Below are 22135 nucleotides of genomic sequence, written 5' to 3' on the forward strand. Positions count from 1 at the left end.
TTCTAGGGTAGAGAATTCCAAAGATTCACAACCCTTTGAGTGAAGACATTTTTTCTCATCTCAGTCCTAAATGGCTGACCCCTTATCCTGAGACTATGCCCCCTAGTTCTAGACTCCAACCAGGGGAAACAGCTTCTCAGCATCTACCCTGTCAAGCCTTCTCGGAATCTTTGTTTTATATGTTTCAATGACCTCACCTCTCATTCTTCTAAACTCCAGAAAGTATAGTCCCAATCTACTCAATCTCTCCTCATAGGATAACCCTCTCATCCCAGGAATCAATGATACAGGAAACAAGAGTGAAATATACAGGAAGTGTGCACTGTAAGCAAAAATTTTAATCTACTACCAGCAGATCTACCCTGGCACTGGTCATTGTGGGTTAGAGGGACTATGCAAACGATGTTCCCTTGGTGGATTTCATTGTGCCATTATAAAATGTTGACATGCTGATTTAGGGTATGGTCATTATAGAATCTTGACATAAATAACGTAACACACAGTTTATGACACAGGAAGTAAACTTAATGTGAATAAAAATGTGTGCCATACACAAGACTTTCAATGCTTTGCTGGTCGATCTCCTATGTCATTGTACACAGGAAGTCGAGACCAAATATAGTATTCAAGTGAAGCAGGGTTAGAAGGCGAGGGATATTTAGACCAGGTTACACAGATATGGTTTAGTCCCCTTTTTAAAGTCATATATTTTGTCTTTATTTTCATTGTTTGCATATATAATAGCAACAGGCTATGTAAACATGTCACACAGCTCCACTGATGGGAGGGTGTAATTGCAGCATGACAAGTTAAGTTTCCATTCTAAGTGTGGATATAGGAATTTAAAACATTGAAAAATCAATAAGAAGTGCATGTACACTAGGATTAATATATAATAGATATTTATATCTTAATATAAGAGGGACCACATGTTGAACTACCTAGTAATGCTGTTGGAAAGAAAATATACTGGTGCGGTTCCAGAAAAAGTATTTTTATGAGCTTTCTGTTCCCTGTTCCAAGTTAAAACTTGGATGCAGGCACATTAAAGTTGTAATAAGCTATAATTTGATACAGGCACCACTGTTCAGAATCTGAGCAGTCTCTTTTTTTTGTCCCATTCTCAGCAGGGTACTTGGACAAATAACAAGTGCGCAAAAGAATAAGAAATTATTTGCTTCATAATATGGCAGGTTCTTGAGGGGGAACGGCTGTGATGAATGTGTTATAGTATCATGTTTGTTCCTGTTAGGTATTTTGTTTGTATGGCTAGTTTTGTAAACTTTAATATTTTGTGTACTAAATTTGAATGTAGTTTGATGTGTGTTTTTTAAAAAGTACATTCATATCATGTCTCAAACCTTGTAAATGAATTCTCTTGAAATAAAATGATTTCTGCAGGCATTGTTGAAAGATGTTCTGTGAGGGATCTATGTAGTTTTTTTTGAGGTGGCAGGAGTCCATGATGGATTTTATAAATCCTTTGATGAATTTGAATATTGATTTGGGACTTTTTTTGTGGAAGCATGGAGAATTTTTGAGTGCTGTACAGTTTAAAAGCTGATACCAACTGCAGTGTTTTTTCCCCTTTCTGTGCTTGTGATGAAAGTAAATCAGCAGTTTATGCAGAGTTGAATATATAGGATATAAATCATGAGTTAATGTCAATAAGCAATATTTACAATTTTTTAGGTGCATTAACATTTTGGTGTGGAGGATACTTGTACATATGGTGAGGTCATGTGGTAATTTTTATCATTTTATAATGCAGTGTGCCATCAGGTTTGTGAAGTGATTGGTGTCGCTATTTGACCTATTTCATGTCTGCGTACACGACTGATGCTATTCCATCCCAAAAACGTTCAGATGGTTACTCATTGGCAGTCTATCTCCCCTTCAAACCTAAGCCATCTGTTGAGAGGTCACACCTATTGTATAAGGAGCTGTGAATGTTATTGATAGTAATGCACAGTACCAAAGGGTTCTTTTGGACATTTGTAATTATTTGAATATATATTTTCATTGTGTCTTTTTTAACACTTATTTTTTTCTTTTAATGCAGGCAAAACCTTCCACTATAGAAGTATTAGAAAAAATTGACAAGGTATCATTTTTCTTCAATATTACATTTTTAAAAATAGTTTAGTCAATTATTTTATTTTGGTTTTAAATGCTACTGTATTTGCAACTCTAATATTTCATTCCCAGGATTGTTTCTAATTTAAGATTTCACCACAACTGCAGGCCACCTATCAAAGTAAGTATTATGCCACAATTTTGCTCTGAGTGGCTATATCAGGGCCGCAGATGACGCCCGGCCCCACCACGGGGGTGACACCTATTCAATGCATTTCTAATACGTAGGCAATTTTATAGGTTGTGAGTTTAAATATTTTTTGCAGATTATTTAAGCTTTTACCTGTTTTTTAAGTTTGCACCTGTTTATGGTTGGATGTTTAAAGAAGTGAGATGCTGGCAAAAGGATTTCCAAACATATTTTTGAATCACTTTTCATTGGTTCTCTGTTTTCCTAGATTTATTATTAGCTCTGTTTGATTCTAGATTGGTAGTTTTTGAACCTACTTGGTACTACTTGAAAGTTTCTGTTACCAATTGATTATTGTTCATTGATAGATTTCCCAACTGTTCATAGATTTACATACAGTTATATAGAATGTGAAGCATAGAAACAGGCCATTTGGCCCAACTGGTCCATGCTGGTATTCATGCTCCACACGAGCCTCCTCCCGTCATACTTCATGAAATTTTACTGAAGTATCAAAAAATGGTGGCAATGTGGGACTTTTAAACATGCAAACTGGGAGAATGTAATTTGTTTAGCATAAGTGAGATTAAAAATATCAGCCAATCGCAATGTACCAGCAATAATGAGCATTTGCACTTCCAAAGCAGTTAACGAGCCACTGGATCACTATGAAGCTACAAAACTTTAAGAAACATGAAGGCCTGAAGTGGAACTACAATTGTCAAAGGCACATTATTAGTTGTAATTTGCTGGTGAAAATGGTTTTGAATTCATCTCGTGCAAGTGTGACATTATAGTTTCAACTGCGATGGTGTAACACTTTGAGATGGGATGGATGTGCGCTAGATGTAAGATTTTTTAACTATACTACTGGTTCTCCCATAACCTTGCTTACAGTAAGTAAGAGGATGAGTTGTTGTATAAAGACGGGTGTTAAACCATATAACGTACAATGTATTACTCTGCTGCTAAAGTGTAGTTGTCTACATCTTGACGTGTCCCTTTCAGCTGAAAATGCAGTGCTCTGCTCAACTTAGTTAGAGGCTGATTCTCATGTAAAGGTCAGACTTCCTTGTTTTGTAATACTTTTATATTGAAAAAGTGTGACTCCTGAAGTCAGTTGAAAGATAGTTTCTGTTGAGAATGATTAGCTTTCTTTTTAAAGTATATAGAAATTTGCATGTGTGATACCTGGAGTGCGACAAAGCATTTCAAAATTAATAAATAATCTCCTTGTGGATCTCATTGTGAATTTCTCATGGTGATGAGGATCCGTACTTAATTTGTATCTTTTTCGAAGCACAGAATCCACAGCAGGTTGGTAGGAAAGATACAGCAGGTATGATATAGATAATTGATGTTTGGAAGCACAGGGCAAGAGTGAGGTCATGGAGTTTAGCAAACCTGGGATGTGGGGGGTGGTTGGGGTTTGGACTATGCTATCAATGGGGTGTGAGGTAGTTGCAAAGTTGGGCAGAAATAGGTGGGGTGTCCCTTGGGTTTGGCAAGACTGGTGGAGGGCCTTGGGTTTTGCAGCATGTGGAATGGTCTTAGAGTTGAGTAGCATGGGCGGCAAGGGAGGGTGCTGGGGTTTGGTAGCACCAAAGCTTTTGGTGCTGAAGTTTGACAGCAGTGTGTGAAAGTCCCAGAGCCTTGCAGAATTGGGGTGGGGATCTGTTTTTTTGATAGCACGGAGGAGGGTTCCTGAGATTTGGAATGGCTCACGAGAAGTCCTGGAGTTTGCAGCACTGAGGGGAGTGTCTGGTTTTCAAAAGAACTGGGAGTTGGAATGTGAAGTTTGGCTCACTTGGGGGTTCCTTGGGTCTCGCAGCACTAGGTACATTGTGGAGTGTGAATCTCTGGGTCTGCCAGCACTAGGTACATTGTGGAGTGAAAATCTCTGGGTCTGGCAGCACTAGGTACATTGTGGAGTGTGAATCTCTGGGTCTGGCAGCACTAGGTACATTGTGGAGTGTGAATCTCTGGGTCTGGCAGCACTAGGTACATTGTGGAGTGTGAATCTCTGGGTCTGGCAGCACTAGGTACATTGTGGAGTGTGCATCTCTGGGTCTGGCAGCACAAGGTACATTGTGGAGTGTGAATCTCTGGGTCTGGCAGCACTAGATACATTGTGGAGTGAAAATCTCTGGGTCTGGCAGCTCTTCCACAAAAGGTCTCTATCTCTGCATCTCTCTCGTACCAACTTACCCCTGGTGTGCTCGCACAACCAGCTGCTGCCAAAACCATATCCCCTCCCTGGTATAATCTTCCCACTCTCTCCGGTCTCCCTTTGTTCCATACTACTCGCTGGTGCAAGCTACTCCTAGATGGGTGGGCAGCAGGCACTAGGTAACGGTGAATGGTGAGGGAAGTGTAATGGTGGTGGCAGCAGATGCAACTGACACTGAGGCTCTGGCAATGGTAGGTTGAGAAGGAAAATCAGTAGTGAGTGAGTAAATGAGATGTGTGTGGGGATGTCTGACAGTATTTTGGGGATTCAGGGCAGTAGAGGCTATCTGTTTCATGCCTGCTGCCCAACACCACTACTTGCCCCATATCTCCCCTTCCCTTCTCTGTCATCTGTTGTCCCACTCCCCAGTCATGCTCATCTGAACCTCCGTTACCCAACACTGATGAAAACCAACTTGCTCGTCAAAGAACTTATTGTGCTTTATAGTGTATTTGCCAACTGTGTACAATAGACTTTTAGTTCACAGCTTAGTGCTGGGAGACTAGCAGAGGCGTAAGGAAGGCTTTGCATCATACCAAGACTCTATCATTTAGAAGGGGTCAGTGGCAATAATGACTGACAAAAATAGGCGGGGCTGGGGATATGGTAGTGTAGTAGTTAAGAGTACTGGATTTCCACCGTAGGTAGTGGTCATCAGTTTAACCCACCAAGGTGAGTAATAAAATTGAATTTAATAACTCTTATAACTTATGGGCTAGCAGCAGAAAAATATTCATGAAAGCTGCTACATTGTCTTAAAAACCTACCTCATTCAGAAATGTCTTTCAGGCCCACTGAAGTGGTCTAGCAAGCCATTCAGTTGTAAAACAGTCACTACAATGTTCAAAAATCAAATGAACCTACTGGCTATGACTTGGGTATTGAATTTGGGCCAGAATTAGATAAACTCAGCCCAGTGGACGGTGCAGAATCATCCTTACTAGTATCTGGGGACTGATACTCAAGTTGGGAGAACTGTCCAATAAATTTGTCAAGTGACCGCCTGTCATAGTCATGCTCATAGAATCCTATTTATCAGCTAATATCCCAAACTCCTCCACATCCCGAGATAGGTCCTGTCCCATCATCGGGATAGACCCACCAGAGATGGGGGCACAGTGGCATGCAGTCGGGTGGGAGTGGTCCTCTGAGTCCTTAACATTGACACGGGCTCCACACAATCTCATGGCTTCAGGTGAAACAAGGTCAAGGTAACCTACTGATTATCACCTAATTCCAGCCCCCACCACCCAACTGATGAAGCATTGCTCCTTGATTTTGAACATTACTTTGAAGAAACTCCGCAGTGTCATCACTGATGGAACTGGTTGAGTCCTGAAGGATATACTGCCAGACTGAACTGGTGTCAGATGGTGAAGGAACCAGCAGTGGGAAATAACCACCTCATCCTCGCCAATCTACCTGCAGCGAATATTTCTACCTACGGTAGTGTGGGTAGGGGTGACCAATGCACATTCTTTGTGAAGACAAAGTCTCGTCTCCTTACGGAGAACATCCTCCATTGTGTACTGTGGCACTACCATCATGCAAAGTTATGCAGACGAAGGACAGATCTACCATCTCTAAGACATTGGGCTATACCAGCAGAATTATATACTACCACAATCTGTGACCTCATGGCCTGGCACATCTCACTCCTCGATAGCCATCAACCTGGCAGATCAACTCTGGTTCCGTGTGAAGTGTAGAAGGGCATACCTTAGAATGAGGTACCAACCTAGTGAAGCTACCTGTATTATGAAACACAGTGGGCTATCGACAGAGCTGAACATACCCCAGTCAACAGATCAGAGCAAAAAACTCTGTCGCTTGCAATCCAGAATGGTGGTGGACAGCCAGGCAACTAACAGAAGAAAAAGACTCCATGAACATCCCCATTCTCAACCATGGTGCAGTTCAATAGGTGAGTGCAAGAGATACGGCTGAGGTGTCTACAGGTGTCTTCAGCCAAAAGGATCGTGCTTGCAAAACTACTCTGCCACCTCCTAAAGTTGGCGATAACTGTGTCCAACAAATTCAGTTAATTCCATGTGACGTTAAACAGTAGCTTAATGCAGTGGACACAGGGAAGGCTATGGGCCCTTGCAACATAACTGTTTTGGCGCTGTAGACCTATGCCTCAGACTTAACTACTGGAACAACTTGACTAGGGGAACAGCCATGCCACTGGCATCTGCCAGTCAATAGATTGTCCAGTTATGTCCTATTCACAAAGGAAAAGATAGATCTAACCTGGCCAATTACTGCCTCATCAATCATAAGTACGGCAGCACGGTGGCATAGTGGTTAGCACTGTTGCCTCACAGCGCCAGGGACCCGGGTTCAAATCCGGCCTCGGGTGACTGTCTGTGTGGAGTTTGCACATTCTCCCCGTGTTTGCGTGGGTTTCCTCCGGGTGCTCCGGTTTCCTCCCACAGTCCAAAGATGTGCGGGTTAGGTTGATTGGCCATGATAAAAAAAAAAAAAAATTGGCCCTTCGTGTTAGGGGGGATTAAATACGTGGGGTTATGGGGATCGGGCTTGGGTGGGATGACTGTCGGTGTAGGGACCGGGTGCTAGGGTTTGGATGATCAGCCATGATCTCGTTGAATGGCGGAGCAGGCTCGAAGGGCCGAATGGCCTACTCCTGCTCCTAGTTTTTATGTTTCTAAGTAAGTGTTGGAAGAAGGCATCAATAGTGCCATCAAGCAACGCCTCACTGATGCTCAGTTAAGGTTCCACCAGATTCACTCTGCTCCGGACCTCATCACAGCCTTGATCCAGACTAAATGCATAAGCTGAGTTCTAGAGGAGAGATAAGAGTAGCTAGCCTCTACACCAAGGCAGTATTTGACAGAGTGTGGCAGCAAGGAGTCCTCGCAAAAGTGAAGCTAGTTGGGACAAAAGAAAAACCCCTCCAGGGGTTGGAGTCATACTTGTGACTCAGGAAGATGGTTGAGCTTGTCGGAGGTTAATCATTGCAGCACCAGGAAATTGGTGAATAAGTTCCTCGGAAGCGTCCTTGGTCCAACCTTCGGATGCTTCATCAATGACCTTCCCTCCATCATAAGGCCAGGCGTGAGGATGTTTGCTCAAGATTCTAGTGTTCAGCTCCATTCACAACCCCTCTGATAATGAAGCAACTCATGCCAACCTACAGCAAGATTTGACGACATCCAGGCTTGGGCTGACGAGTGGCAGGTACCATGCATGCCATGTAAGTGCCAACAAGAGAAAACGTAACCACACCGCTGACCTTCAACGGTACCACCATTGCTATCTCCCACGATCAACATCTTGTGCAGACCATTGACCAGAAGCATAACTGGACCAGCCATACCAATATTGGCTACAAAAGCAAAGGCTGGGTACTCTATGATGAGTAGCTCACCACCTGACTCATCAAAGTCTCCCCACCATCTACAAAGCTCAAGACCAGTGTCATTTTAAACCTTTCCCTTTCCCACAGGAACAACTTCATTTACCTACTAGATGTCCCTGATGTATAGGGCTGCACCGCCTCCTTTTCTGTCGACTTGTATTTTTGGAACATTCTGTACCCTTGAATTTCCATCCTCCAGGTTTACCCATGTTTCTGTGATTGCCACCATAGCCTCCAGTTTGGGCATTTTAATGTTTCCAGCACTCCTGTAGATGCCTCCTATTCATGTTTCCTAACCTCTGCCAATTCCTGGTTTTTGGTGCTTGTATGTCATTCAAAGTATTCTTGTCCATACCCACCTGTTGAATACCCTGTGATCTGTCTTATCTGGGATTCAGTTTCCTACCCACCCTCTCTTCCCCTCCCCAGCCTATCTAGTTTAAATATTTCTCAATTGGTGCCTCACTGTTCTTTGTAAATCTTTGTTCCTACTTGATTTAGGTACAGCCCATCTCCTCTGTACCAGTCATTTTTATTCTGAAAGTGTACCCAGTTATTTATGATAGCTGTTGGTTATGAACCAGGCTGCCAGCTACTCATTTACATCTTCAGTTTTCTTACTGAACTTTCCTTTGTTCCCAACCACTGAGTATACTGGAGAACATTACTTTGCATCTCCAATTTGAGTTTAGAGGCACTCCTTGCATGTGTGACTTAAGGTTCCAATATTTTTTCCCAATATCGTTGTCATATTTCAGGGTTTTTTCACCATTCCTCCATAAAGGATTGGGGGGAAATAATTTAAAATGTTGAGTTCACAGCAATTTGTATTCACAAGTTTGTTTTTAAAAAAGGTACTGAGATTATAGGTGGATAAATGCAAATGAGCTAAGCTTCCATATTTTATCCTCGTACACTAAATAATTTATTTAGCTTGTCTCAGCAATCGATAAGCACCTCACACCCATTGTGTTGGGAAGTTTCTAGTCCTATGTGCTCGGCAAATTGGTCTGGAAGGCTTTCCCTTGAACAGAGTGAGCTAAAAAAAAAAAGACAAAGCTGCAAGGGCAAGCTTTGGCCAGGCTCAGAAGTTTAGCTTGCAGGAGGGTAGTTAGGAGTTACTTTGTTTAAGTCAAGTAACTGGAGATAAAGTTGGGTTGCAGAAAGTTCTGATATTTATTACAGTAGCAGAGAATGACATTTACCAGGCATAAAAGTGGCTGCTTTTTAATTGTCACAGGTCATAAATTGAGGTGGAGCATTTCCAGACCCTGGGAAATATTGGGAGGAAAGCCCAAGTAAACACCGCTAACCTAGTGGAACTCTAGATCCAGGCTCCAGAGAAACTAGAAAAGCCTGCATAGGTAAACTTGTTAGGAATTCCTAAAATAAATTGGGTTTATGGCTATAGCTTTTGTGGTCAGTGGCTTGAAAAATAATATGGCCACCAAATGGGAGAAATTGGTTTTGTGGTACTTGCTGGTTTGTGAATAGTGTGATTTGGCTGGCTTAGAGGTTACTGGAAATAGATATTTAGCTTTTCTAGTGAATTGAACTGGTTTTTGATTAGTGCACACTCAAGTCAATTGATATTGATATTTGAATTGCTTAGCATTGTTAATATAGTATTTAACATTGAATATTTGAGACAATTGTAATTTTGTTTTGCCTGTGATTGTTTGAGAGGTGTGCTGGTATAGAAGTGTGCTAATTGTTGGGCTCGTTTATATAAAAAAAAAAAAAAAATTGAGACCAACAACTACTTGCATTTATGTAGCCTCTTTAACATCCCAAGGTGTTTCACAGGAGCATAATCACCCATAAATTGACACCGAGCCAAAGAAGGAACTATTGGGATGGGTGACTAAAAGCGTGGTTGAAGAGGTAGATTTTAAAGAGGATCTTGAAGGAAGAGTGCGAGGTGGAGAAGTTGAGGGAGGAAATTGTAGAGCATGGGGCCTAAATGGCTGAAGGCAGGGCCTCCAAAGGTGGGGCGAAGGGTGGGGTGGGGGGGGGGGTGGGTGGTGGATGCACAACAGGTTGGAGTTGGTAGATGGTTGTAGGGCTGGAGGACATCAGAAATGGGGAGGGGCGAGGGCAAGTAGGACTAGATGCAGGTTAGGATATGGATGCAGAGTTTTGGATGAGCTCAAGTTTATGGCGGGTGGAAAATGAGACACCAGCCAGGACAGCATTAGAGTTAGTTGAGTCTGGAGGTAACGAAAGCATGGATTAGGGTTTCAGCAGCAGTTCTGCTGAGGCGGGGCAGAGAAGGACAACATTACGGTGGTGGAAGTAACCGGTCTTTGTGATAGAGCGGCTATGGGGTCGGAAGCTCCGCTCCGGGTCCAATAGGACGCTGAGGTTGTGAACAATTGTGTTCAGCCCTAGTCTGTGGCCAGGGAGGGTAGATGGAATCGGTGGTGAGGGAACAGAGTTTTTGGCGGGGGCCTGAAGACAATGGCTTTGGTCTTTCCAATGTTTAATTGGTGGAAATTGCGGCTCATGCAGGACTGAAAGTTGGACAAGCTATCTGACAATAGAGAGGCAGTGGAGGGATTGAGAGGGGTGGTGGTGAGGTTGAGCTGGATGTCGTCAGCATACATGTGGAACATGATGTAATTTCTTCAGATGTTGCTGGGGGGTCAGCTTGTAGATGACTACTAGGAGCGGACCAATAATAGATCTTTGGGGACTCCAGAGTTAGCGGCAAGGGCAGGAAGAGGCGCCATTGAAGGCGATTCTCTGGTTACGACTGGGTAGGAAAAAGTGGAACCAGGTAAGGGCAGTCCTCAGATGGACAGCAGAGGAGAAGAGTTGGAGGAGGATGGTGTGGTTAACTGTGCGAGAGGCTACAGAGGCCTAGAAGGATGAGGAGGAGTGGTGCACCACAGTTAGAGGTTGTAATTTTTGACTTTGATTAGGGCAGTTTCAGCATTGCAGCAGGGACAGAAAGCTGATTGTAGAGGTCCAGACATGGAGTTGTTGAAAAGATGGGCATGAATTTGGGAGGCAATAACATGTTCAATGACTTTGGAGAGGAAAGGGATGTTAGAGATGAGTTGGTAGTTTGTAAGGACAGTATGGTCAACGTTGGGTTTTTTGAGAGGAGATGATGATTGTAGATTTGAAGGGAGGGGACAGTACCTGAGGAGAGGGAATCATTTACAGTACCAGCTAGCATGCAAGACCTGAAGGGAAGTTAGGTGGTCAGCAGTTTAGTGTGAATAGGGTCAAGCGAGTTCTTGGACAAACATAGAAACATAGAAGATAGGAGCAGGAGTAGGCCATTCGGCCCCTCGAGCCGGCTCCGCCATTCAATGCGATCATGGCTGATCATCCAAATTCAGTACCCTGTCCCTGCTTTCTCCCCATATCCCTTGATCCCTTTAGCCTTAAGAAATATATCCAACTCCTCCTTAAAAGGTGAGCTCGGGGAGGGCATGTGGAGAGATGGGAAAGAAACTAGAGAATGATGCATGTTTGGGGCTCGGGCAAGCGGGAACCTTGATGGAAGCTTGGTTTGGTGGGCAAAGGGAAGGAAGGGATGCGGCAACGTCAGCTGAATGGATGGTCTCAATCATAGTGACAAAAAAGTCCATGAGCTGTTTACACAAGGTGGGGGAGGCAGGAGAGAGGGGTTTAAGGAGACTGTTGGTAGTGGAGAAAATAAGCTGGTGTTTATCGTTGCATTCCAGGATATTCCTGGAGTAGTGAGCAGCTTTGGCAGAGGGGAGCAGGGCTCAGTAGTGCTTGATGTGGTCCTGCCAGATCTGGCGATGAATGACTAAAGCAATTGTGCACTATATACATTCAAGGCTGCACCCCTTGGACTTGATATATAGACAGTTCAGTACAGTTTGCCCTTGACACCTTTCCCAAAGAGAAGTAATTCAAGGCCTAACCAGAAAATAAGACAAATACCCAGTTTAAAAAAAAATATATATACAATGATTTTTTTCTCTTGTTTGTCGTCTTCTTGCATTTCTCCTCTTCCCGCCCCCCACCCCCGGACATGCCAGTCAGTACTGTAAACAAAGTAATTACTTGCGACAGTGCAGAGTTCTCTTGGTTAGAAATAAACCTGAACCTTGTTCGATTGCTTTCTCCTGGCAACTTTGCTATGTATTGAAGAAACCAGTTGGAAATCTCTGCTGCCTTTAATAGTGGGGCAGAAGAGAATAAAGTTGAATAAGAACAAATAGGAAGAAGAGAAAGAACAAGAATAGTAAGGATGTTGCTACAGAATGAAAGGTGGAAAGTGGAAGAGATTTAAGAGAAGCGTTCCAAAAAGCAAACGGGATTAGAAGGATGAGGTTAAAATAGTGAATTTGCAGCCTTTCTATAAGTTGAGGCCTATTCGTAATGTCTCCTTCCCCAGATGGTAGGGCAATTTGCATTTGAAGTGTTTTTCTTCTGGAGGGGATACAAAACAATTCACTGAATTTGGAATATCTTGTAACAGATAGAAAATAGACTTTTTAGCAACTTCCTTTTAGAGGTGAATAACTATTTTTAATTTAGAAGCATCTCTATTTACAGTTGTGTTTTGCTTCATAACAGGATGCATTGAAATATTTTATTATGTTGCCCCATTTCTTTTGTAACTTAGATTCTAATCTGATCAAATCTGTAAGTTTATTTTTGAGAAGCAGAATGACTTAACAGTTGTGACCTATAATGTTTTAAGTTTGCATTACCAAATGGTCACACTTCACTGTTCAAAATTCATCTTTTTATTAGGAAAATTTCGGGGTGTAGGATGAGCATGGTGGTGCTACTTGTGTGTAGTGGATCATTTCAACACGAACACAGATGTCGATCAGTACCTCAACATATAACAGTAGTTTGATCCAGTCGTCTAAAACTAACCTTTGGTGCTTCAAATTATGTAGAATAAAATAGACTGAATTTAATTAATTGCTTTTATTTATAGGAAATAAATGCATTGGAAGAATTCAAGGAAAAGAATCAGAGACTGCAGAAGATCTGGGTTGGAAGACTGGTTCTCTATTCATCCACTCTTTATATCATAACCTTTATAATTGTGTACTTGTGGTGTTTTCCGGAAGAATGGACTGCACGACTAACCTTGGCACTCCCAGGGTTTTTATTTCCTTTACTGTAAGTAATCATGTTATTGCTAGTTCGGATCACTTTGGAAAAAAGACATCTTGATGGTCCATTTTTGTTTTTATTGGTGCAACTTAAAAAGATTTATAGTTAGCAAGGAAGATTATACTATGCTAATACTGAAGCCCACATAAGTGAATACCTAATAATTGAAGACCTCACTTAAGTGAATTAAATTATAGTTAAAAAAATCTTTTTAAGATTCTCTCTTCCAGATTGTGTGAATTGCATAGCCCATTTAAGTGAATTAAAATATTACCATCTGCAGCTGAGCTGAACCATCAACAGTTATCTATAGTCCCTTTGAAATGATAGTGTGGCCTAGTAAAGGTCATTTAAGCTAATTACATAGGAATGTATAACACCATAAAGACTATTGCATTCCATTTGGACAATCCCAACCTTTAAAAAATACATTACTGTAATCTATCTCTCATACTGCCTTCTGGTATCATTTGTTAAAAAACTCTCCCACTCCCAATTGAATTTACTGATAGTTTTCACCTCCACTGTTTTCTTGATTATTTATGCCACACATTCACCAACATCTATGTGAATAGTTAAATGTGAACTATCTGTCATTCTCCTGAACTTGAGGTTATGGTTGTGCCAAACCAGTTTAGGTTCTGCCAGGACCACTCTGCTCCAGGCCCCATTACAGCCTTTGTCCAAGTGTGGACAAAAGAGCTGAATTACAGAAGTGAAGTGAGGGTGACTGCCCTGGACATCAAGGCAACATTTGACTGAGTATGTGTGGTAAACCACTGTTATTGTTGTTCACCGTTGTTGTTGCACACTGTTGTACCTATGCATGCCTCAGCATGTCTCTGCTGGCTCCGCCCCTGGCTCCACCCACAGGCCCAGGTATAAAGGTGACTGCTCTGCAGCCCCCTGCCTTCTTGGAACCCAGTCAACCACGAGAGGCATGCTCTGTTCTTTGCTAATAAAAGCCTTTGTTACTCTCCTAACTCTCTGTCTTTTATGAGTAATTGATAGCGCATCAATTTTATTAGCAAAAACAAAATGTTGGCAACAAACGCCGAGCAGCAGGCTGCTGCACCAAACGCTGAGCAGCAGGAGCTGCTGCGAGCCCTCAGACCAACATGCCTGGACCTAGACCCCCAAGAAGCGGGTTCGGCTACCAAATTCGCGCATTGGCTGCGTTGCTTCGAGGCTTACCTGCAAGCCTCAACTGTGACCCTGGACGAAAACAAGCTGGAAATCCTGGCCTCAAAGGTGAGCCACCAAGTTTATACAATACTCCAGGACGCGACGACCTACGCGGCGGCTATCGATCTGCTAAAAGGGCAATACGCACGCCCGGTAAATACGGTCTATGCCAGGCACCTCTTAAGATCCCGCAGACAGCAGCCCGGGGAATCGGTGGAGGCCTTCCTACGGGCACTACGGATACTCGGCCGAGGCAGCAGCCATCAGCCGCAGCGCACACGGAGGGACTGATCTGAGATACTTTCGTTGCGGGTCTAAGGTCCGACTACTCCCGGCAGAGACTGTTGGAAAAGGGAGAAATGGACCTGAGAAAGGCAGTGTCCCTCGTGCTCTCGCTCGACGCGGCCCACAGGAATATGGACGCCTTCTCCCCTAACCGCTCCGCAACGTGGACGCCACAACCTTGGGTCATGGGACCGCCACCTTCAACTGCTGCTGCGATGTCCAAGGCACAGAAATGTTATTTTTGTGGCCAGGCAAAACACCCCAGAGCACGCTGCCCGGCGAGAAACGCTACCTGCTCCGGCTGCGGGAAGAAAGGACACTATGTCAGCGCCTGCAAAGGTAAAACTGCTAACGCCAGCAGCGCCGCGTGCGAACCGTGGGGGCAGCCATCTTGTCCGCCATCTTGGGCTCCCCCAGCCGTGTGGGGATCGGGATCATGGGCGCCACCATTTTGTCCGCCATCTTGGACGTCTCCAACTTCAACCACGGGGGACCCGGACTCAACCACCGCCTCATCTGACGACCACATCGACTCGCTTGACCATACGCTGGCCTCCGTGACGCTGGACCAATCTCTCCCTCATCAACTGTCCAGGTCCATGATGGACATTACGGTAAACGGCCGCGCCACTACCTGCCTTTTTGACAGCGGGAGCACGGAGAGCTTTATCCACCCCGACACGGTGCGCAGTTACTCTCCCCCGGTCCTGCCGACGTGCCATCGGATCTCTTTGGCTTCCAAAGCCCAGTCAGCGGACGTCGGTGGCTACTGTGTAGTGACCCTTTCAGTACGGGGCACAGAATACAAAAATTTTAAACTTCTTGTCCTGCCCCACCTCTGCGCTGCCGTTCTGCTGGGGTTGGATTTTCAGTGCCACCTTAAGAGTGTCACATTAGCGTACGACGGACCCCTCCCCCCACTCACAGTCTGCAGCCAGCAGTTTTTAAATCGCCCGCCGCGCACCATTTGCAGCCTCTCCACCCTTAAAGTCTCCCCCCCCCCCCCCCCCCCCCCCTCCTTGTTCGCTAACCTCACCCGCGACTGTAAGCCCATTGCTACCAAAAGCAGGCGTTACAGTGCCGGGGATAGGAGCTTCATTAAATCCGAGGTAGCGAGACTCCTGAAGGAAGGGATTATTGAAAGTAGCACCAGCCCATGGCGAGCACAAGTGGTGGTAGTGAAGACTGGTGAAAAACAGCGCCTAGTTATTGACTACAGCCAGACGATCAATTGCTACACCCAGCTAGATGCATACCCACTCCCCCGCATATCTGACATGGTCAATCAGATAGCACAATACCGGGTGTTCTCGACGATTGATCTGAAGTCGGCATATCACCAGCTCCCCATCAGGGCTGAGGACCGCCAGTACACAGCTTTTGAAGCTGACGGTCGTCTCTACCACTTCCTCAGAGTTCCCTTCGGCGTCCCCAACGGGGTTTCAGTCTTCCAACGGGAGATGGACCGGATGGCTGACCAGAACGCGCTCCAGGCCACTTCCCCTAGCTAGACAACGTCACCATCTGCGGCCACGACCAGCAGGACCATGATGTTAATCTAGAGAAATTCCATTGTACGGCCCAGCGGCTGAACCTAACATACAACAAGGACAAATGTATGTTTCATACCATGCGCCTTGCCATTCTTGGCTGTGTAGTGGAGAACGGAGTCATCGGCCCCGACCCCGACAGGATGCGCCCCCTTATGGAGCTCCCCCTCCCCCACTGCCAAAAAGCACTGAAGAGATGCCTAGGGTTTTTCTCGTACTATGCTCAGTGGGTGCCCAACTATGCGGACAAAGCCAGACCCCTCACCAAGTCCACCTCCTTCCCCCTGACAGCAGAGGCCTGTGCAGCCTTCACTCTCATAAAAAGAGATATTGCGAGGGTCACGATGCACGCAGTGGATGAGTCCATCACTTTCCAAGTGGAGAGCGACGCATCCGACTTTGCCCTAGCTGCAACCCTTAACCAGGCGGGGAGACCCGTGGCCTTTTTCTCAAGGACCCTCCAGGGCCCCGAGATTCGACACTCCTCTGTCGAAAAGGAGGCCCAGGCCATTGTGGAAGCTGTGCGACATTGGAGGCATTACCTGGCCGGAAAACGATTTACCCTGCTCACTGACCAGCGTTCAGTAGCTTTTATGTTTCATAATAAGCAGCGGGGCAAAATCAAGAATGACAAGATATTAAGGTGGAGAATCGAACTCTCCACCTACAATTACGATATCTTGCACCGGCCCGGGAAACTCAATGAGCCCCCAGATGCCCTATCACGTGGTACATGCGCCAACGCGCAGGTTGATAGACTGAAGACCCTCCACAATGACCTCTGCCACCCGGGGGTCACCAGGTTTTTTCACTTCATCAAGTCCCGTAACCTGCCCTACTCCATCGAGGAGGTCAGGACCATGACCAGGAACTGCCAAATCTGTGCCGAGGGCAAACCGCATTTTTATAGGCCAGACAGAGCAAGCCTGATCAAAGCCACGCGCCCCTTTGAACGGCTGAGCGTCGATTTTAAAGGGCCCCTCCCCTCCTCTGACCGCAATGTGTACTTCCTCAACATAATTGACGAGTACTCCCGTTTCCCGTTTGCCATCCCTTGCTCAGACATGACCAGTACCACGGTCATTAAATGTCTGAATGACCTCTTCGCCTTGTTCGGTTTCCCTAGCTATATTCATAGCGACAGGGGCTCATCCTTTATGAGTGACGAACTTCGTCAGTACCTGCTCGCGAGAGGTATTGCTACAAGCAGGACCACCAGCTACAACCCCCGGGGGAATGGCCAGGTGGAAAGGGAGAATGCGACGGTCTGGAAGGCAGTCCTTTTAAACTTGAAATCTAAGGGCCTTCCGACCTCTCGCTGGCAGGAGGTCCTCCCTGCGGCGCTCCATTCCATTCGGTCACTGCTCTGTACAGCCACCAATGCCACCCCTCGAGAGAATGTTCTCCTTCCCCAGGAAGTCCACATCGGGGATCTCGTTACCGACATGGCTGACTTCTCCAGGACCCGTCCTACTGCGGAAGCACGTGAGGTCCCATAAGACGGACCCCCTGGTCGAGAGGGTGAGCCTCCTCCATGCCAACCCTCAGTATGCTTACGTGGTGTACCCGGACGGGCGGGAGGACACAGTCTCCATACGAGACCTCGCACCTTCGGGTGCTCCCGAAACACCACCTTCGCCACCCACCACTACCCACGCCTACCCCCAGTACGCTTACGTAGCGTACCCGGACGGGCGGGAGGACACCGCCTCCACACGAGATCTCGCACCCTCGGGTGCCCCTGAAACACTACCATTGCCATCCACCACTACCCACAACCCAACCCCGCTAGACGGCATGTCGCAGCCCCAGGACCCGTCATTGACCACCCAACCACTCAATGAGACGCCTGATTCAATGTTGGATGCTGCACCATCACCGCCGCCACCACGACGATCAGGACGGCATACAAGGCCACCTGATAGACTTACTTACACGAACCTTTAGTACACTTCACCCCGCCAGACTCAATTTTAAACAAGGGGTGAATGTGGTAAACCACTGTTATTGTTGTTCACCGTTGTTGTTGTTGCACACTGTTGTACCTATGCATGCCTCAGCATATCTCTGCTGGCTCCGCCCCTGGCTCCACCCACAGGCCCAGGTATAAAGGTGACTGCTCTGCAGCCCCCTGCCTTCTTGGAAACCAGTCAACCACGAGAGGCATGCTCTGTTCTTTGCTAATAAAAGCCTTTTAGTTACTCTCCTAACTCTCCGTCTTTTATGAGTAATTGATAGCGCATCAGTATGCCACCAAGGAGCCCTAGTAAAACTGAAGTCAATGCGAATCGGGTGGGGGGGGGGGGGGAACTCTCTAGTGACTGGAGTTATACCTAGCACAAAGAAAGGTTGTTGTTGGAGGCCAATTATTTCAGCCCAGGACATCACTAAGAGTTCCTCAGGGCAGCGTCCTATACCGAACTATCTTCAGCTACTTCATCAATGATGTTCCCTCCATCATAAGGTAAGAAGTGGTGCTGTTTGCTGATGACTGCTCCATTTGCAATTCCTCAGATAATGAAGCAGACCATGCCTGCATGTAGCAAATGCTGGAAAACATTCAGGCTTAGGCTGATGAGTGGCAAGTAACATTTGTGCCACACAAGTGTCAAGCAATGACCTTCTCCAATGAGAGAGTTGATATTGATATTCAATGACATTACTATCACCAAATCCCCCACTATCAACATCCTGGGGATTGTCATTGACTAGAAACTCAACTGGACCAGCCACACACATACTGTGGCTGCAAGAGCAGATCAGAGACTGGGTTTTCTGTGGCAAATGACTCGCCTTCTGACTCCCCAAAGCCTCTTCACCATCTACAAGGCACAAGTCAAAAGTGAAATGGAATACTCTCCACTTGCCTGGATGGGTGTAGCTGCAACAACACTCAGAAGCTTAACACCATCCAGGACAAAGCAGTCCGCTTGTTCGGCACCTCATCCAACACTCCCTCTAATGCCGACGTACTGTGGCTGTAGTGTGTATTATCTACATGATGCACTGCAGCAACTCGCCAAAGCTTCTTCAACAGCACCTCCTAAACCCATGACCTCCACCACCTAGAAGGACAAGGGCAGCAGCTGCATGGGATCACCACCACCTCCAAGTACTTTTCCCCACATCCCCTGCTGTTTTTTCTTGGCCGTTAGGTCAAAATCCTGGAACTCCCTACTTAACAGCATTATGGGAGTACCTTCACCACATGGATTGCAGCAGTTCAAGAAGAAGGCTCACCAGCACCTTCTAAAAGGCAACTCGGGATGGGCTTGCTAGTGACACCCATATTCCCAGAATGAATAAAAACACACAATTTATTAGCGTTCAGCTTTTCTGTACCCGTAGAATCCCGAACTTTGACAAGGTGTACTCTGAGCTGCCTTTTCTTCAATAGTACCCAACTTGCTTAGTGTCTTCCGAAGCTCAGGTACCTAATCTCTGATATCTGATTAGTTGTCCTCCTTTCTGCTCTGCAAAGTTAGGATGTTCTCACCTGAGCATCATGACGAATTGTGCATAATATTCCAAGTGGGCTGAGCCAGTGCTCCATACTAGCCCTGGGACTTGCACTCAGGCTGTACAGACACATCCTACTTTAATTATACTTGGCCGTTTGAAGACAGGATTGCCCATCATATTTTATTAAATTAAATATCAAAGTAACGACGATGTTTTGACGTATGACAATGCAGACTTTTTCCCTAAGATTAAATATATTTCAGGGACTATCTGGTGAAGTGGACTTTAATAAAAAAAAAAAAAAAAAGTTGTGTTATATGGTACTGAAGTGTAACTTGCAGCAGAATTATCAGCGAGTTTGCATTTTGTAATCTTCGTGACTTTAACAACATTTTCCCAAATTACCCTGAATCAAAGAAAGCCTTTATTCTTAACCCATGTTCAAAAGAAATTTTCTGTTTTTTGCATGCAAGGCATCTCTAATCTTTTTTTAAATTCAGAAAAGAAACAACATCCATTTTAAAGTAAGTTACTTACCATAATTTTATCATGGCTATTTAGCAAACTTGCAGTGTTGGTATACAATATATAAGAATAGGCAATGCGCTGGATGATGACCAGAATTCTCCCCAATGAAAACTACTATTTTTGTCAAAATGCAAGATATGGCATTTTGTCATTTTTGTCCTCTCTGTTCCTGTCTGAGGAGATTTTATACACCTTGTTTCCACAGGCTTAACAGCTACCTGGATGGAGCTAGCTACTGGCTCTATGTATTGCATTTTCTGTTTGGTACATGAATTTATATTTCTCACCATCCTTGGGCAACTATGGGCTTATAGAACTATAGCTTCTGCAAGTAAACTGTCACATTAGTGGTATGTTACTTGACCTCGGTATAATTTCTTTCTTGTATAAACAATTACTTGGACCTATGAGACCCAGGTAGAAATACTAATTTGCCACACATGCACCCTTCTGGTTTAAAGTTTTTGACCTGTGGACTCGAGTGTGCCAAACACAGTGCTCTGGGGCATGGACGATACCTTCAGTATTGCAATGTGCCTTTCATTCAGTATAAGAAATCTTCCATTTTGGATAAACTGTCTTGGTAGAATCATTTAGCATACACTGGCTTTTTGCACTCTGGCTTTCATTTTGAGAACTGTTTCCATTCTTTAGGAGAAAAGGAGAACTGAGGGGGTTCTGGATGCACCACTCCACACAATTTAAGCATATCTTCTGGTGGGATTGCAATTTATGGCATCAGTATTTATGATGTCCATAGAATCTTTCGCAGCCTGAACTATAGCCCTCCATCATCCAAGGATATTGGAGGTATTGGATAGTGGTCTTTGTTCTGGCTGATGTTTCCTCCAGAAGACTTTGCCCACTGAAGTTAATAGGGAAAACTGTTTTACTGTATAATTACAGTCCAGTGAATCACTTGTTACTTTGGTTTAAATTGACTTTGTATGCCTGATCTTTTCAATCCCTATTGTGTTTATGCATTGCTCATGCTGCTTGTGTTTTTCAGGGTCTGGCTAATACGAAAAGTTTTGATTTGGCTGTTTTGCAAAAGAACTGAAAGGAACAGTGAGTTTTTTAAATATCTCTGTAAAAAAATATAAAGTTACATTTTTAACCACTGTATATTGTGCTGTGATTTTTTTTTACAGTACATTTGCCATCAGTTATTTTTGAAAACAAGACTTCTAACTCTCAACACATTATTACAGGTGAAGCTCTAGAAGATTTAAAAGTACAAAAAAAGAAAATAGTAAGTAACATTAAAAAAATTATTTTCTATTCTGGATTCTTCCTTAGAACTATATCACTTATAGGTATCTACTGTCCCAGTTACTAATTTAGTCGTGATCAAGTATAGTAAGCCTCCAGGTAGCATTTGCCAGCCAGTTTTAGTGCATTTTCCTGTATATCTCCTATCTGTAACCTAAACATAATGTTCTGGTGTACAAGAGAAATAATTTTTTAATTAAATAAGTTAATTTCATTTGTACATATTTCGAAGCATGCAATAATGGATTCTCCATGATTTGTTTTCAGTCTAACTCTCAGTTCACGTCTTGTTGTATTAGATAGAGAACTTCACTGTTTGAGCCATTACGCTCTGGTTCTTGGCTGCTTTAAAAATGCTTGCTCAGACTTGAACAGGAGCAGCAGTGCTAAAAGACTGGTAATTGGCATGCTGTTACACATTAGGTTATCTTGAGGGTATCTTCAACCATGACTGTCCACAAAGAAAACAATAAATCAATTTAATAGTAAAGCAAGACAAGTGGAAAAAGCAGATTGACAGAAAAGATGCTGCAAAAACGAAAAATCTTTTGGGGTTTAAAAAAAAAAATACAACCGCACAAAAGCAAAGAGCAATGAAATTAAGACTAATATTTTTTGAATATGAAATCTATTTACACAGTCAATTGTCTCAGTAAAGCTTAGTTTTCAGTGAGGTAATAACTCGATCACAATTTGGGGGATTAGAATCGATAGTATAAACTGCTACTGGAGAAAATGAAAGCTAGGTATTTAACTGAATAGTTGGAGGTAATTTATATTACATTGGACTGATATCCTTGGGTAATTTTTATATTGGCTGAGTGTTGGTCATTTATATGTTATCATGTACATATAGA

General features: G+C 44.3%; 1 protein-coding gene across 8 annotated transcripts in view; it reads left to right on the forward strand.

The window, feature by feature from the left end:
- Positions 1 to 22135, forward strand: part of lnpa (limb and neural patterns a) — a 118378-nt gene that overhangs the window by 12541 nt on the left and 83702 nt on the right. For 2 of the 8 annotated variants that reach the window (XM_085986119.1, XM_085986123.1), the window contains exons 3-9: positions 2063 to 2104; positions 2209 to 2257; positions 12622 to 12721; positions 12815 to 13002; positions 19979 to 20002; positions 21016 to 21074; positions 21218 to 21258. In XM_085986119.1, coding sequence (XP_085842245.1) covers positions 12641 to 12721; positions 12815 to 13002; positions 19979 to 20002; positions 21016 to 21074; positions 21218 to 21258 — 393 coding nt within the window. In that variant the 5' untranslated portion in view covers positions 2063 to 2104; positions 2209 to 2257; positions 12622 to 12640. Of the gene's footprint in view, positions 1 to 2062; positions 2105 to 2208; positions 2258 to 12621; positions 12722 to 12814; positions 13003 to 19978; positions 20003 to 21015; positions 21075 to 21217; positions 21259 to 22135 lie in introns of those variants that run through there. The other 6 variants (XM_085986122.1, XM_085986124.1, XM_085986120.1 and 3 more) reach the window with 5 other exon arrangements.

This window comes from Somniosus microcephalus, chromosome 4 (assembly GCF_052327205.1).
Source record: "Somniosus microcephalus isolate GS21.2 chromosome 4, FLI_Smic_1.0, whole genome shotgun sequence".
NCBI lineage: Eukaryota > Metazoa > Chordata > Chondrichthyes > Squaliformes > Somniosidae > Somniosus > Somniosus microcephalus.